Source organism: Asparagus officinalis, chromosome 1, assembly GCF_001876935.1.
Source record: "Asparagus officinalis chromosome 1, Aspof.V1, whole genome shotgun sequence".
Classification (NCBI taxonomy): domain Eukaryota; kingdom Viridiplantae; phylum Streptophyta; class Magnoliopsida; order Asparagales; family Asparagaceae; genus Asparagus; species Asparagus officinalis.
The window spans coordinates 116255994-116274057 of NC_033794.1; the positions used below are offsets into that span (position 1 = coordinate 116255994).

The 18064-nt window shown below is 38.9% G+C and overlaps 2 protein-coding genes across 2 annotated transcripts in view; one reads left to right on the forward strand and one right to left on the reverse strand.

The window, feature by feature from the left end:
• LOC109839989 (ribonuclease 3-like protein 2) overlaps positions 1–1117 on the reverse strand; it is a gene marked incomplete at its 5' end in the record, with an annotated part of 37586 nt that extends 36469 nt beyond the window's left edge. The window contains one exon of the mRNA XM_020408466.1: positions 803–1117. Within this exon, the coding sequence (XP_020264055.1) occupies positions 803–1117 (315 nt within the window). The remainder of the gene's footprint in view (positions 1–802) is intronic.
• On the forward strand, positions 17464–18054 carry LOC109839995 (uncharacterized mitochondrial protein AtMg00810-like). Its single transcript, XM_020408478.1, has one exon. It carries the CDS (start codon positions 17464–17466, stop codon positions 18052–18054), a length of 591 nt encoding a protein of 196 aa, XP_020264067.1.

Sequence of the window (18064 nt, forward strand, 5' to 3'; positions counted from 1 at the left end):
ACTGACATAGTAGCCTTGCTGATATACTAACTATTAATCATCTTCGCCACAACAACACAATTATGATATGCCAGAATAGAATTAAGTTGGTGGAATTTCACATGGACCGGCTTTAAAAGCATATTTTAGAAAAATAAAATAAATTTGACAAAGATACCATAAAGCACTATTTAGACAAAAACTATCACTAAATATTTTATTAGAGATAAGTACAATAAAATTCAAATCATCAGTAAAAAAACCATGTAGTATCAGAGAAATACTCATGAATTAAATATCGTTGACTTAATATATGTTTACGAAGGGGAATTTTGCCCCCACAAAAAAACCACCACCAAAAAAAACCATTCAACCTGAACTTTGGTTTTCCCACTAAACCTCAATAACTTTCCCCACAACCCTCCAAACGAAACCCCCAAACTTTCTTTTTTCCTTGCACACAGGCCAAGGTCTAAGGTCCCAATCCTTTCCTTTCTTTCGGTTAAAAAATTCAAATCCCATGTATTCTCTAATGAATCTTGCTTCTAATATAAGAAAAATATGAAATTTAAAGTGAAATTGAGGTTTAGATAATGCAAGTACAACGATGCATCTTATTTCATTACAGTTTTTCTATTCTACCACATTCCTTCGTATCAAGTTTCCCCCTTACATAATTCAAAAACCAACGTCGATGAGTAGTAGAATTGAGGCTAAATTACCAACTACGATTGATCTAGGTAGCGCAACAAACACAAACCCTCCCCCAAAACATTATCTTTCCAAATACAGAAAAATAGAAATCAAGAATCAAACTTTATACCATCTCGTCGAGCTTGGGCGAGTTCCGGCGAAGCAGGCGATAAAGCCCGTGCCTGACGGCGACACGTGCGAGCTTCTCGGTGGAGATGTTGGCAGCTCGGATGAGAGACAGGGGCCCCGGGCCAAGATCGGGGTTCGTGAGGTACAAATAGTTGGTCAAAGCGAGGCAGAGAGCAGCATCGCCGACAATTCGAGGCGCTGTACGAGGCGTGCTCGGGATCGGAGAGTGGGTTAGGGCCTCGGCGAGCAGCGACGGGTCGCGCGAACTCGTAGTGTGAGGAGAGCTTCGACCTGGCAATGGCGGCTCATTGGATCGTCAGGTTGTCTGCCGGGCCTTCAATCGGCTTGGAGAGGGGTTTGACGGGCCTCGATGGTAGCTGACGTGCCCTATCATTTGGTTCTGGTTTTGTTGCGGGGGGGTTTCATCGTTCGGGTACGAGTAGGGGAGGAAGAAAGGGATATGTAAAAGTAAAAGCGCGCAGAAGGGAAAAAAAGGAAAATACTAGAGTCATAGGACAAATTTTCAAAACCGACCCTTTTGGGTTTTTAATTGCAAAAAACGACCGGTTTTGAAAATATTTACAAAAACCGACCTGTTTTCAGCCAGGGGCTGAAAACAGGTCGGTTTTAGTTCATACCAAGTGAATTTGATTCCCAAAACGTTTTTCTCTGGAAAAACAAGAAGAGATAACCTCAACAACTGAGTAGAAGGAGCTAGGACTAATCCTAAGGGCAAGACCAGATGCAATCAGAAAGACAACTAAATTGCATTAATAAAAAAAGGATAATGATAATAAAATTAAGGGGAAAATGCTTCCAGCCCCCAAAACCAAAAGAAACATGCTTCCACCCCCCAAGACTTTTTCAACGGGCTCTTTGCCCCCAAAAACTTGCGCGATTTTCTTCTAGCCCCCAAAACACCCCCCACGTGATATGTTGTTTAAAACCAACATAAATATTCCCAAAATACCCTTTGTTTCCTTTTTTTATTTGTGCAGAGGAGAGAGCTGGACCCCGCCACCTCCCCCCACCTGGACCCCGCCAAGACACCGCCCACGTCCGCTCCCCCGCCGCGGCGCCGTTTCCCACCGCCTCGGCACCGTCCCCGTCGGCAAGGCCAGCGTATTCGTCGCGACATCAGCCGTCCACAGATCCGACGCGATCGAGGCGTGCCGGTTTGTGATCGAACGAGGTGAAGGCGTCGGTGTCGATCTGGAAGAAGGAGGTTTACGAGAACAGGGAGTTTTGGAAGGAGAACATGGAGTTCTTTTTGGGATTTTTCTTAGTTTATTTATTTAGGTCCTAATAAGTATCATAAGTGAGGAGGGCTCTCCTAAGGTCATTTTTCCCTTTTAATTAAGTTCTGCCTAGTAAATCATGCCTTCTATTGCTTATTTGTTTATCGGTGTAAACTGTAATCATTTTGGATCAATTATTTATTTTTGAGCATGAACTATGGACGAATGGTATAACGTACAAGGAAGTTCATTATCCAGCTTTTCTATATTCGTAGTATTTCCCTTGCTCGTGGTGGATGTGTGGCCATGCTAAACGGTAATAGGCAAAGCAGAAGTACTTTTCTGTGTTCAAACTTCATTGACAAAAGTCTCTAATCGTAAAGTGTTAAATGACAAAAGTCTCTAATCTTACGAATTTGGGTTCACAGAGCATTTTCCCTAATTTTAATGAAATTTTCAAAAGCCAAGCGATTTACGTGTTGGTTGTTAAGGTTAGCGTTGGTTGTTAAGGTTATACGCGTCGGTTGTTAAGGTTATGGGTTGCTTATTAAGGTTATACGTTGGTTATTAAGGTTACAGTTTGCTTGTTAAGGTTACGGTTAACATTAACAAGCAACTCGTAACCTTAACAAGCAACGCGTATAACCTTAACAACCGACGCGTATAACCTTAACAACCAACGCGTAAACTTAACAAGCAACCCGTAACCTTAACAAGCAACTCGTAACATTCACAATCAACGTGTATAACCTTAACAACCAACGCGTAACCTTAACAACCAACGCGCAACCTTAACAACAAACACGTAAATCGCTTGGCTTTTGAAAATTTCATTAACAAGCAACGCGTAACCTTAACAAGCAACCCGTAACCTTAACAATCAACGCGTAACATTAACAAGCAACCCGTAAAACCTACAACCAACACGTAAATCACTTGACTTTTGAAAATTTCATTAAAATTATGGGAAAACACTTCCTGCAAATAATATCAGCTCTAAGTTCGTTAATTTTCCAGTAAACCCATAGGAAAGCAAACACAAACTCCTTTTGTCCTAGTAAAATCATGCCTTCTATTGCTTATTTGTTTATCGGTGTATACTGTAATCATTTTGGATCAATTATTTATTTTTGAGCATGAACTATGGACGAATGATATAACATACAAGGAAGTTCATTATCCAGCTTTTCTATATTCGTAGTATTTCCCTTGCTCGTGGTGGATGTGTGGCCATGCTAAATGGTAATAGGCAAAGCAGAAGTACTTTTCTGTGTTCAAATTTCATTGACAAAAGTCTCTAATCGTAAAGTGTTAAATGACAAAAGTCTCTAATCTTACGGATTTGGGTTCACGGAGCATTTTTCCCTAATTTTAACATCGCTTTGATGTTTTCTAAACATCAAAGCGATGGGAGGGGGGATTGGGATGGGAAATCCGACGGCAGCTACAATCACGCACGTGCTTACTAATAAGAGGAAGTTTCCCTTCACCGACGGGGCGGAGGATCTGTTGGTGGTGTCCCTGGGGAGCTCCAAGGCGCTGAATCTTTGTTGCGGGGAGGTTAAATTGGCAGCGAAGGTTGCGAGGATCGCCGGCGAAGAAACGATCAACGCGGTGGATCAATCGGCAGCGAAGGTTGGTTTTGGGGGCGGCGACGACGGCGGAGGAGGCGATGATGGTAGGAGGAGGGTGGCGGCAGCGGCGGGTGGAGAGGTGGGGGAAGGAGGAGGGAGAGCAGAGGGCCGGATTGCATGGTTAGAGAGAAAGAGAGAATGGGTAGAATGGGTATTATAGTCTTTACCTGTGTAAAATTCTTGGGCTTTGTGTTTTGGGGGCTCAGTGAATAATTAGTTTACTTTTGGGGGCAAAGAGCCCGTTGAAAAAGTCTTGGGGGTGGGAGACATGTTTCTTTTTGTTTTGGGGGCTAGAAGCATTTTTCCCTTAATAAATACATGTCACCTCGGATACTTGCCACTTTACCCTTTCTTTCAAAAGACTTCTACACTTATGACATCATATGATTTATATTTACACATCTGGCACCTTTTATTGCTTTTCCTTTCCACTGCTTACAGATCGTCAATGTGCCAAAAGTGAGAATTAACAATATTTCTACGACAAAAGTGTAAAAAAACCGAGGATTCAAATATAAGAACCAGAAGAAGAAAAAGGGGTAAATGGTAATAGGCAAAGCAGAAGTACTTTTCTGTGTTCAAACTTCATTGACAAAAGTCTCTAATCGTAAAGTGTTAAATGACAAAAGTCTCTAATCTTACGGATTTGGGTTCACGGAGCATTTTTCCCTAATTTTAACATCGCTTTGATGTTTTCTAAACATCAAAGCGATGGGAGGGGGGATTGGGATGGGAAATCCGACGGCAGCTACAATCACGCACGTGCTTACTAATAAGAGGAAGTTTCCCTTCACCGACGGGGCGGAGGATCTGTTGGTGGTGTCCCTGGGGAGCTCCAAGGCGCTGAATCTTTGTTGCGGGGAGGTTAAATTGGCAGCGAAGGTTGCGAGGATCGCCGGCGAAGAAACGATCAACGCGGTGGATCAATCGGCAGCGAAGGTTGGTTTTGGGGGCGGCGACGACGGCGGAGGAGGCGATGATGGTAGGAGGAGGGTGGCGGCAGCGGCGGGTGGAGAGGTGGGGGAAGGAGGAGGGAGAGCAGAGGGCCGGATTGCATGGTTAGAGAGAAAGAGAGAATGGGTAGAATGGGTATTATAGTCTTTACCTGTGTAAAATTCTTGGGCTTTGTGTTTTGGGGGCTCAGTGAATAATTAGTTTACTTTTGGGGGCAAAGAGCCCGTTGAAAAAGTCTTGGGGGTGGGAGACATGTTTCTTTTTGTTTTGGGGGCTAGAAGCATTTTTCCCAAAAATTAAAGAAATAGTAAACAAACCTGTTTAGCTCGGAAACTAAAACTTTTTTCACCCTCTCGTTATGATTTTGCCACTAAGCAAGTTAATATAGACACCCCGCAACTGTTGCATGCAAATAAACACTTGAAGTGTTAAAAAGAGAGTCATTTTGTTACCTTTATTTTTCACCTACACGTACACAAACATACCTTATAGTACTTCAATGAAAAGTAGTGATAAACGGAGTACAAATTTCATAATAGTCTTGTGCTACCGCAAATAAAAAGGAGACGACCGAAACTACCCTGTGATGAATCAGTGAGTGGTTATCTTTTTCGACAATGCTTAAAGATTAAATTTCTCAATGAGAGCACTGAGCACAAAAGTAGTAGGTATAGTGTGGTCAACATTATGCTTTTGAGAAATTTTTCTCCAAGAAAAAAAGAAGGAAAAAATGGTCAAAATCCCTCTTGAAGTATTGGAAACTATCATGTTCTCATCTAAAGTACTAGTTTGCGTGTTTTGCCTTCTAAATTATGTGGGTATGGCCAATGCGCTCGTTCCGTGAACCTACAGTCATATACTTAGTGGATAAATAATATCATAGTATCTCGTTTGCATTTCTTGTATCAGGTAATTAAGTTTTTTATTTATGGGGGAAGAAAGAGAAATATTGATAAAATCCACGAAGAAATGCAAAGTAACAGCATCACATCATTAATTTGTTGAATATTTGATTGTGCTTATAAAATGACCATATTGAATCACAAAATATAGTTTAAGTGGTAATATAGGTAAATTGATACTTTCGAAAGAAAGTTGAGATTCCACCAATACTTTAAGGATAAATTAGTTATTTTGTTCTATAAAAAGAAATAAAAGACAAAGTACTTTGGAAGCACATTTTCCAAAGACAATGATCCAAAGCAAATTAAAAGTAGAACGCTATGATTGGATGATTGGATGGGGGTAGAGAATATAGAGGAAGAGAATTTTATATTTAATTCTATTTTGTGAGTTGGATCCAGATCCTCTTCAATTAGGTAGTAATTAGAGAGTCGCCAATTTCTTCAATCATTGATGTACATTCTGAATTCAAAAGACAAGATTATACCACTAGATAACCAGTATGGTCTTAAAAACCATAATTTTTTAAAAACTATTATTCTTTAAAAATTACTATCATAATAGTGGAATACGACATGGCATAATCGCTTCCATTGAATTTGTAATGTGTTGTATGATCAAAGGAATTAGAAAATTATCACCTAACTGAAGAGGATCTAAATACTCAGGAGTTTTATTAGAAGGGTAAAGAAGAGAAAGGAAGAAGAAGTTTTCATGAGAAATGGGTATAATCTCAGAAGTTTTATTGGAATGTTTTATATTATATATATATATATATATATATTATATATAATATATATATTATTATATATATATATATATATATGTATGTATAAGTGAAGGCATAATATCACAGGACAGATGGATAAACAGAGAAAGTCAACCAAGTGTTAGAAGACATGTTGCAAGCACGCATCATCGATTTCCAATGAGCACTTGGTTGACTTTTTCTGTTTATCCATCTGTCTGTGGGTAGAAAATGCTGATGTACGATAGCTGGCTGCCGAAAAAATTCTGGAAGCTCATCCAGAAATACGAAGTGAAAACTGAGCCTCGATCTGATACAATCATCTTTGGAACTCCATGTAGTCTCACGATTTCCCGGATGAAAATCCTTGCATAACTCTTCGTCATGTATGTCGTTTCACCGGTATAAAATGTGCCGACTTCATCAATCGGTCTACAATCACCCAAATTGAATCATTCCCTTTATTAGATCTCGGCAAGCCTACAATAAAACCCATAGAAATATCTACCCACTTCTACTTAGGAATGAGTAAAGGTTGTAGGGTTCATGCGGGTCTTTGATATTATGCCTTCACTTGCTAGCAGGTAAATCACTTAACTACATACTCCACCATCTCCCAATGCATGCCGCTCCACCAAAAAAATCTCTTCAGATCCTTGTATATTTTGGTTGAGCATGGATGCAATTTGTACCTGGTATGATGCGCCTCATCACATAAGTCCTTCTTCAGCTGCGGATTATTCGGCATGACTAACCGGGCCTTCATTCGAAGACCTTCATCTACTCCAACAGTCTAACCAACCTTGGGTTCTTTGAAAATCTCATCCTTTTAGGTTTGAATCCAAGAGTCCTCCAGCTGAGTTCTGACCACTCTATCAGTCCAAGATGGTTGCACGACTAAAGCTCCCAAAAATTCGCTGCTCCCATTAATCTTTGGCCTAAATTCAAACTGGCTAAGGGTGTAAAGATCTCGATACAATGAGCACCTCAAAGCTACAAGCCTACGATTACGCTTCCTACTCAACACGTCTGCTACATCGCCTTCCCCAGATAATATTGAAGTGCGAACTCGTAATACTTAATGAACTCGACCCATCGCCACTACCTCTGGTTGAGTTTCTTCTGGGAGAAGAGATACTTCAGACTCTGGTGATCCGTGAACAGCTCAAATTACACTCCATAGAGGTAATAAAATCTCCATATCTTCAATGCGAAGACTACTGCTGCTAACTCCAAATCATATGGGGGATAGTTTTGCTCATGAGTCCTCAACTGTCATGAAATGTAAGTCACTACTTTCTGGGTCTGCATCAAAACACCTCCTAGATCTGATAACGATGCATCCGTGTAGACGATAAATATCTTATCACTGCTAAGGATAATCAATACTGGCGCTGTAGTCAACTTAGCCTTTAGAGTCTCAAAGACTTCCTGACACTCTAGCCCCAAACAAACTATACACCCTTCTTTGTAAGGCATGTCAGTGGCATAACAATCTTTAAGAAGTCCTGAATAAACTTCCTGTAATAGCCGACCAGACCTAAAAAGCTACGAATCTCTGTAATGGTCTTTGGCTGCTCACAATCAAGTATCGCCTCTACCTTAGCTGGATCTATAGCTATGCCCTCCTTGCTGATAACATGGTCTAAAAATCTAACCTCGGATAGCCAAAACTCACACTTATTAAACTTAGCGTACAACTGGTGCTCCCGTATAGTTCGCAATACCAATCGAAGATGATGCTCGTGCTCTGCCTCCGATCTCAAATAGATAAGGATGTCATCGATGAATACGATCACGAACTGGTCCAAATATGAAAGGAAAATCTGGTTTATCAAATCTATGAATACCACGGGTGCATTGGTCAGTCCAAATTACATGACAAGGAACTTGAAGGACTCATATCGAGTCAGAAAGGCAGTTTTGGGAATAACCATCTTCCGAACTCGCAACTGATAATAACCAGAACGAAGATCAATCTTTGAGAAATATTACTCTCCTTACAACTAGTCGAATAAGTCATTAATCCTCGGTAGTGGATACCTATTCTGGATGGTGACCTTATTCAACTCACAATAATCTATACATAAGCATATACTATCGTCCTTCATCTTCACGAAGAGGACCAGTGCTCCCCATGGAGAATGACTCCGACAAATAAAACCTTAAGATAAAAGTTTATCCAACTGAGTCTGTAGCTCTCTCATCCCAGCAGGTGCCATATGATAGGATGCTTGGAATATCGATGTTGTGCTTGGCTACAACTCGATGCAGAACTCAACCACTCTCACAGGAGGTAACCCAAGTATGTCCTGAAAGACATCCTGATATTCTGAGACGACTCTAGTCTCGCACAAATCAGCACTCTGATCCCGCAACATCACCTCCTTGATGTACGCCAGGAATAACTCCGCAAACTGGTTACCCTGTGAGATTGCTACAATCAACTCAGTCTCATCGGACGCTCGCAAACTGACTGTTTTAGAAAAATAGTCGATACTAATGTAGTAGGATGATAACCAATCCATACCAAGGATGACGTCGAACTCGAACATACTAACATCAATCGACCTGCCACAATAGATCAGTCGACCGTTTGGGTATCATTGGTTGACCGATCGGCCTAGGCCGGTTGACCGACCAAAACGCACATTGACTGCATGGTTTTGTGCATGGTTTTTGTGCATGTTTACACTCGTTTATATACATATATACATTGAATCGATCTCAAATCGATTCCTAGCATACTCAACCATTAATAAATGATATTTTTCATGATATAACTCATTTATTATTATTTTTCATAATATATCAAAAATTACGGGGTTTTACAGAGTCATCCTTGTGTTTAATATGACGGTGACAGAATGACTAATGTGTTGGCATGGTCTGAGGAGTTCAATGGAAGAGTAATGCTAGCTCTGCCCATGTATTTAATGTGAATGTGACTAGCCGATGTTGCCTAGGAATATGAAGCAAATAGGTTTTCTTGTAGTTCAAGATGCGTTGCTAGGTCCGAGTGAGAACATTTTTCATCTCGGTCCTTCAAGGGACCCTGAGTGAGGACACCTGTCTCGGACTTTTGAGAAAACCTAGTGAGGACGTCTTTCATCTCGGTTCTCAAAGTGATTCAATGAGGGGGGGCTGACACTAGTGAGACCTGGGTCATGTCGGTGTATCAAGTTTGAGTCTAACAAAGACATGTGTCATCCTCTTGAGAATAGTTTACACTTAGCAATTTTTGTGATACAATAAATAATTAAATACAACCCCCCCCCCCTCCTTTCCTTCTCCTAATACACTCCTAAACACACTGGAAAAGTCATCTCTCTTTTAGGACTATTAGTATTAAGCTCGCACATTGTTGCAGAGATTATTTACTAAGTTATATATGTTAGCAAATTTATAATACTATTTTTTATATACAACTATTTACAAAAACTTCAGTGACTATATTTTTACTACTATTTACAGAATAAATTTCTAAACAAGTTAACAAAATAATATACCAATTAGCAAGTTTTATCAATGTTTTAGAATAGAGCCAAAAAAGTTTTTTATTTGTGAAATGTCTGATAAAGGTTGTATTCATAATTTGCAAGAACAAAAAAGGATATAAACAGTGTTTTCAAGGTTAAAAATTTCACTTCAGCTTGCACAGTAAATAAAGGGTCAAAAATTCATTATAACATATAGATCATGTTTAAGATTCAAAAAATATATTGTAGCATAAATAGTATTTATGGTAAAAAGTCATTACTACTCGAACAATATGACTAAAGTTGACGATATTATTGTAGCATAGCAGTATTTCAAATATTCTGAATCATACTATAGCAATAATAGTGCAAATAGCAACTTTAATATTTTGTATTATACTGAAGCAAGAATAATGTTTATTGTAATATAAATAGTAAATTTGAGGTTTTGCTTTTTAAGTTAAAGTAATAGATGAGATATTACTCATTTCTCAAAAGTCAAAAAAGGGAAGTACTTTTTAAGCCAAAGTTGAGCTAAAAACAAATTAGTTCCTGTTTAAGGCACACGAGATAATTTTCTCAAAAGTAAGGAATCTGAGCCCATGGACAACTGTTAGGCAAGCCATTGTCCCCCGTACATTGTTTGATGTACATCTGCATATAGTGTTAAGAGTCAATGTCTCTTCATTATTGTGCATTAATCAGTTACTTTTAGGACAAATTTTCAAAACCGACCCTTTTGGGTTTTTAATTGCAAAAAACGACCGGTTTTGAAAATATTTACAAAAACCGACCTATTTAGCTGAAAACAGGTCGGTTTTTTTAAATTTTTTTGGGAAACTTCACGGGAGTTGAACTCCCGTGAAGTTTTTTTCATAACAAAACTTCACGGGAGTTGAACTCCCGTGAAGTTTGGAAGAAAAAATTTCAAAAACCGACCCAGTTTCAACCAACTGGGTCGGTTTTTATAAATAAAACTGAAATAGGTCGTTTTTTGCAATTAAAAATCCAAAGGGGTCGGTTTTGAAAATTTGTCCGTTACTTTTATTGTTTTACAAGCATGCGCTGCGCACATACTTTTTCTTAGAATTAATTTCACAAAAAAACCCTTAACTTTAGGGGGTTTTACATAAACCTTTTGAACTTTGGGAGCGTTTACATAGCCCTTTGAGTTTTGGGTATCTCAAAAACCCTCAGAATCCTAGAATTTTCTTACCATGTCCTCTCCATATAATTTACAAATAAATAAATCTCCTTGAGATAAAAAATTCAAAATTTACGAGAGGGAATAAGTTGTCTATAATTGACAAATTATAAAATTATAAAATTTTCTTTTATGAACATTTTGGTTAACTTGCAAATTATGGATAGGGAATCCGGTGTACAAAGGTAAAGGGTAAAGTCGTGTGTGTGTTTTTAGGGGGGTTGGGGGACGTGAGATAAACAAAATTAAGAGAAATTATGTGAAAAAACTCTAAAGTTCAGAAGCTTATATGAAATTAATCTTCTTGCTTGTGAGTAAAATTGCTTACTACTTTTTGTTCTCTAATATTTATTTTCCAAACAAGGTTTGTAATTTTTAGCTTGAATTAAGTTCTGATACCAATTTTCTCTCGTAGTTCTTAGATGACTTTTTTTTCTGCTAGTTACCTTTTTCTTTTGTGTGCGTATCAAGGTATGCAAAAGAAATTATATGTAGTTCTATGGTGGTTTTCATATTGAAAAGACCAAAAGAATGTTTTAATTTAGATTGCAAAATATTGCCTTTTTTAAAATGATGTAGAGGATTAAAAAGCATGAAGACCATTTAGATTTCATGGCTCAATTATTAGATTAATATATGATGTTTGACCATATAAGTACGACTTGATATATTTTCTTACCTCGACAATAGTAATATATATAAAGTGGGACACGATAACAAAAAAAATTATTTTTTTAATCGGAGCAAAATTTTGATCAACTAAATTCTACGTGACTCGTCGTGTGATGTTGATGTGTCTTCTTACGCGATAGATAGTTAGGCTCATTCATTTTAGCTAAAAAGAGAGCTCCCCACCCCCCACGCCCCCACTACCCACCCCAAAAAAATTAGGGTTTAAAAAGGGTTGGGATTAAATTAAGTGTTCTTCCTCCTCCTAGGATTATAATTGAGTTAGGACAATTGAAATTGAGTTAGGGTGCAATTTTGAAGAAGAATTGTCCTCTCCCTCACATGAACAGAGAATAGAAGGAAAATAGAGAAGGGGGAAATTTTAGGGATTTTTTTATAATATTTAGTAAATATCCAGCTTAATAATCGCCACATAAGCCTCATTAATCCACATAAGTTTCACGTGGCAAGTCACGTAGGGTGAAATTTTGCTCCGGCCAAACAATAGGCCTCAGGGTGAAGTTTTGCTCTGAGTCGTTATTGTCACTGTGTCCCACTTTATAAACTTTATTGTCTCCAGAAAAGAAAACATACCAAGTTAGTACTTGGTCAACAAAAAATATACTAGTGTGATAATTTAGCCTATTGTTCAAAACCGATGCAATAGAAGATGTTCCCTTGAGAATGGCCATAAAACACTTCGGTGCATATTACCATCGTCTATACTAACGCTATGCCCAATGAAATGCCCTTTATCTACTCTCCGCTCTATAAGTAGAGGTCTGAATTGTAACCGCTTTTAATTTACAATCATAAATACTCCCACTGAAATCTGGCCTATTATTCTTATGTCCATGTACTTGAACATGCGAAGGACTTACATTTCCAAGTACCTAAAACCTTAACCTCCTAACAATTTCATTTGATTGGAAGAATTAGCGATGAGGGTCAGATTTCGATCTCACAAATAAATACGATCAAATTCCTAATTTTGGCTTATAGAAATAAATGACGACATCTTAAGGAATCAATACTCATTAATAGTGCAACTGTAATTGTGATAAGGGGTCTATATGTAAAGTGTACATTGTATCATATATATAGAAAATCTCGGTTTGTGCTAGGGTATGCCAAAATCCTAATTCTAGCGGCTATCTTTCTCTTCTTCTTCATAAGACTTTCACATGGTATCAGAGCCTCGATCGATAATATCTCGACGGGTAAAGATTAGGGAAGCTTCTCTATTTTGAACCTCACAGCGGCGTCATCCTCAACATCATCTTTGTTTGCTCGTGCTAGTTTATTCTCCATTGGGAAGCGAGAATCGAGAACAGTAATCCTAGCAATCTTCAAGTACAACAATTCCAACACATCCTAACCTGATGGCACCCTCTACACCATCCTCGGCATCATCCTCTACGACTTCATCTTCTTTGACTTCATCTTCCTCGAGTACAGCAATCCCAACCTTAACGATTTCAGTCTCGCCGAATTCATCCTCTTCGAGCTCATCAGGGATCCTAACTTCCCCCATCCATGTTTCTTTGAGTTCAAACAATCCATTGTGATCTACAGCCCCGCCCTCCTCTCCCTTTTCCGAAATCACACCGTCATTCATGACTTTACACCCTCTGTCAATGCCTCCTACACCCTCCATCGGCGAAGCAAATCCTCTATTCTGTATTTTGCACAATCACCAGGCTTTTCCAACATCTACACCAGCGTTTTGGACGTCATCACAATCAATCCTCCCTCGTGCCTTGTTCCCGCAGACCGCACCGACCATGGGCATTGATCAATTGCTGGACTCCATGGTTTGAATTTATCAAGTGGCCTTATCCCCTTGCAGAGCACTCCAACCCTTCTTTTCTTAGGCTTTGGCGGCGCCGAATGTCACAAATCTTGTCGCGAATAAATTAATGACTGTTGAAGATTATTTAACCTCAAAAATGCAATTCACTGCATTATTAATTTCCCATAATTTACTTGGTTTTGTTGATGGGTCGTGTCCTCCTCCGCCAATGTATATTGATGGTGTTCAACCTAATTCTCACTACATGATGTGGATTAGGATAGATCAAAGCCTTCACTCGTGGTTATTTGCTACTTTATCTCGAGAGGTTTTAGTTGAAGTTCACGATCTTGCACACTCTTTTTAAATTTGGGATCGCTTACATCGTCGCTTCTTTATGAGCGGTCTTGCTCGAGTTATGGAATTGAAACAGAGTATTACTACAATCAAGAAAAGTGAAAATCAATCAATGGATGTTTATTTGTGCGAGATCAAAGTTATTGCGAACTCTCTTGCTACGATTAATTCCCCTGTGAGTGATAATGAGCTCGTGCAACACACACTTTTTGGTTTGATCAGTGATTATGAATCGCTTGTAACGGCGGTGACCTATTTTGGCAACAATATCACTTTTGATGACCTCCATTCTAAGTTAATTCTCCATGAACAACGTGTTCGCTATTTAAAGGAACGAGATCCCGATGTTTCTCCCTATTAAACACTCGTCGCTAGCATAACCACTTTAGGTGGTTCAGATGCTCCAACTACTGTCATGCCAAGCCCAAACGTGCTCATGCGGGGACACAACAGTAACAGCCGCCAGCCTCAGGCTGCTAGCACGGTCGGGGATGGTGGCGAGGCGGCCGCGGTCGAAGCTTTCGTGGTGGTCGCGGTTGTACATTATCTGGTAGCCGTAGGTTTTATGGCCAACAAAATTTTCGTGCTAAAAAACAAGGTCCTCAACTGAATCATGTGAATGACAACATCTCCTTTAATTATTCCGATATTATTGACACCACTACTTCTAATTCTATGGATTTTGCTTCTAAGTTGGCCAGTGATGGGATATTGGGCTTTGTCCATCTACAGTTATTTGTCAACTTTGCTTTAGTCTAATTCACGCCGCTAAATTGTGTTCTCACTTTCTTTCACAAAGGGGTAGTCCCGGTTGTGTGTTGAGTCTTCTCATAGCTCCATCCTCTCCTGCTATGTCTCATGGCGATGCTAATGAGCCCTTGTGGTATCCAGATTTTGCTGCATCTTCTCATATGACATCGTTTGAAGGTATATTATCTCGAAAAACTCCTTATACCGGTCAAACTAAAATCCTAGTAGGAAATGATAATCTTTTATCTATTGCTAATATTGGTGATGTACGTTTAAATGCTTCTGTCAATCAATTCGTCTTAACTATGTGTTTTATGTTCCTAAGTTAAAACACAATTTAATATTTGTCAAACGTTTATGTGATGATAATAATTGTGTGATTAATTTCGACTCCTCTTCTATACATGTTAAGGACAGAACCACAGGGAAGGTTCTTCTTCAGGGTTTTAGTAGAAATGGCGTCTACCCGGTTTCATCTTCCATTGACTCTGATTCTGCCACAACTCTCATTTCGTTGGCTGATAATGCAGATATATGGCATCGTCACTTAGGTCATTGTGGTAGTTGTGTCTTAAATCAACTTAGGTCCAATAATGTCTTTGTGATGGCAGCAAACTTTGAGAATAAATATGTTTTATGTGATCTTGGAAAATCGCATTGATTACCTTTTTGTAATGTTGAGCATTCTTATAATACTCATTTATATTTGATTCATTCAGATGTTTGGCAATCACCAATTTTGTCTAACTTGGGTTTTCGATATTATATTTATTTTGTTGATGATTGCTCACTTTACTTGGATATATCCTATGAAATTAAAATCAAAAGTTTTTACTTATTTTTATCACTTTCAAAAGTTGGTTGAAAACTTGTTTTCTTACAAAATTCAGATGTTTTAGAGTGATGGTGGTAAAGAATTTGATAGCAAAGCTTTTAAGCAACTTTTTCTAGAAAATGAGATTTATTTTTGCAAATCGTGCCCTAACTCGCCACAACAAAATGGTGTCACTAGCGAGGACGTCGATATATTATTGAGATGAGACATACCTTTTTGATTGATGCTAAAATGCCATCTCAATTTTGGGTTGATAATGTATATAGACTATTTTTTTGATTAATTGATTACCTACTCCTCTTTTAGACGCACATCTCCATATCAACGCCTTTTTATAAAGAAATCTGAATATGATTTTCTTCGCGTTTTTGGTTGTGAATGTTTTTCAAATATTTTGACTTGGGTTACTAACAAATTTCTACCTTGTTCTAAACGTTGTATCATTTTAGGATATGCTCCTCATTATAAAGGTTATCGTTGACTTGATCCCATTACAGGTCGTGTCTACATTAGTCATCATGTTCGGTTTTATGAGTCTATTTTTTCATACTCCACTCTTGTTGCTAACACATCGCATGACTCCTCTCCTCTGTTGTTTATTGCCAGCTCACCTTTGTTTCCATCTACTTCTTCTATGGAGTCATCCTTCTCTCCGCAATCCTCGACATCTCGAGTTTCTATTATGTCGTCTCCTACCACCTCGATTCACCACTCCTTAGTTCATGCGGATTCTCTCTCACCACGAACCTCAACTATGTATTCCTTGCATGAACAGTCCTTCCATGTCCATCACAGTCAGTTTTGGCTGAATCTGGTAGTTTTCAGCCTGATGCCATAGTCCCACAGGCTGGTGTTTTCAGCCCCTACAGCGGTGCACACAACAACCACCGTGGCTGACTTCACTTAACCATGGTCCCTCCAGGCAGCAGCCAGTCTACCTTTGGCCAAGCTTGGGGCTTCGGTTCTGTGTGCCTCGGCTGGGGATGAGACTGTTGTGCCTCCTCTCACGTATGAGCCACCTATTTCCACATCTACAAGTTCTCTCGTTGGTCTAATCAATATGGTTGCTGCTTCGAGTGTGTCCTCTATACACCTCACTTCTCACCCACATCCTATGCACACTTGTTCTTAATCGGGAATTGTCAAACCACATCATCTATTGTCCGTGCATACAACCCTTGTTGCCTCTGAACCGTCAAATTTCACACAAGCTTCTGAAGACACAAATTGGCAAAATGCAATGATAGAAGAATTTAATGCACTAATCAATAATAACACATGGCAATTGGTTCCATTTGATGAATTGAGAATTTTGTTGGTTGTAAGTGGGTTTACAAGGTAAAATACAATTCAGATGGTTCTATTGAGCGGTATAAAGCTCGTTTGGTTGCTTAAGGCTTTCATCAGCAAGCTGGTATTGATTTTCATGAAACTTTCAGCCCTGTTGTAAAATCTACTACTATTCATATTGTTCTGTCATTGGCTATTTCCTTTGGTTGGGTTATTCGCCAACTTGATGTTAAGAACGCTTTTCTGCATGGTCTTCTTACTAAGGAGGTGTACATGAAACAATCTCCAGGCTTTGTTCATCCACATTTCCTGACTCATATTTGCAAACTTAATAAAGCCATTTATGGGCTTAAATAGGCTCCTCGAGCTTGGTTTCATCGCTTTAGCAGTTTTCTTCTATCGGTTGGTTTCCACTATAGCAAAACCGATTCCTCAATGTTTGTTCATCGTCGAAGTTCTGAGCTTATTATCCTACTTTTATATATTGATGACATTATTATTACCAACAATTCCTCTCCTCTCATTCATTGGTTTATTTTCTTATTGTCAGCTCAATTCGCTATGAAAGATCTTGATGTTATTCATTATTTTTGGGGAGTTCATATAACTCGTACACCTGATATTCTTTTCCTATCTTAACATAAATATGTTCAGGACCTCTTACATAAATTTCATCTTCATACGCTTACTCCCCTGTGTACCCTGATTGCTATCTAAGAGTATATTTATCCCTTATTGCTGGTGAGTTATTGGCAGATCCCTAGGTATATAGGAGCATGGTTGATACTTTATAATATCTTACAATTACAATGCTTGATATTGCATTTGTTGTTCATGTTGTTTCTCAGTTTATGCATGCTCCTCGCACCATTCACCTTCTTGCCGTCAAAAGAATTTATAGGTACTTGCAGGACACAACTGATCATGGTCTTTCTCTTTGGAAGGCCACTGGTCTGACCATTGTTGTTGCCTATTCTGATGCTGATTGGGCTAGTTGTCTTGATAGCTCCCGCTCCACCTCCTGTTATACGGTGTTTTTTGACCCTAATCTCATCTCTTGGCGCTCCAAGAAGCAACCTACAATGTCCAAGTCCTCGACAGAGGCTGAATATAGAGCCCTTGCATACACAATAGCTGAAACATTGTGGATTCTACACATCTTGGTTGAGATAGGAAATGTTCTTCGTCATCCAGTGACTTTATTTTGTGACAATATTAGTGCAACCTATATCACAACCATCATGTTATATATGATCGCAGCAAGCATATCAAGATTGATTATCATTTTGTTCGAGAGCAAGTTGCTCAGGATGATTTGGTTGTTCGTTATGTTCCCACACGGCTTCAGCTTGCAGACATTTTTACTAAGGGATTATCTTCCCAGAGGTTTCTTTTCTTAAAGCACGATCT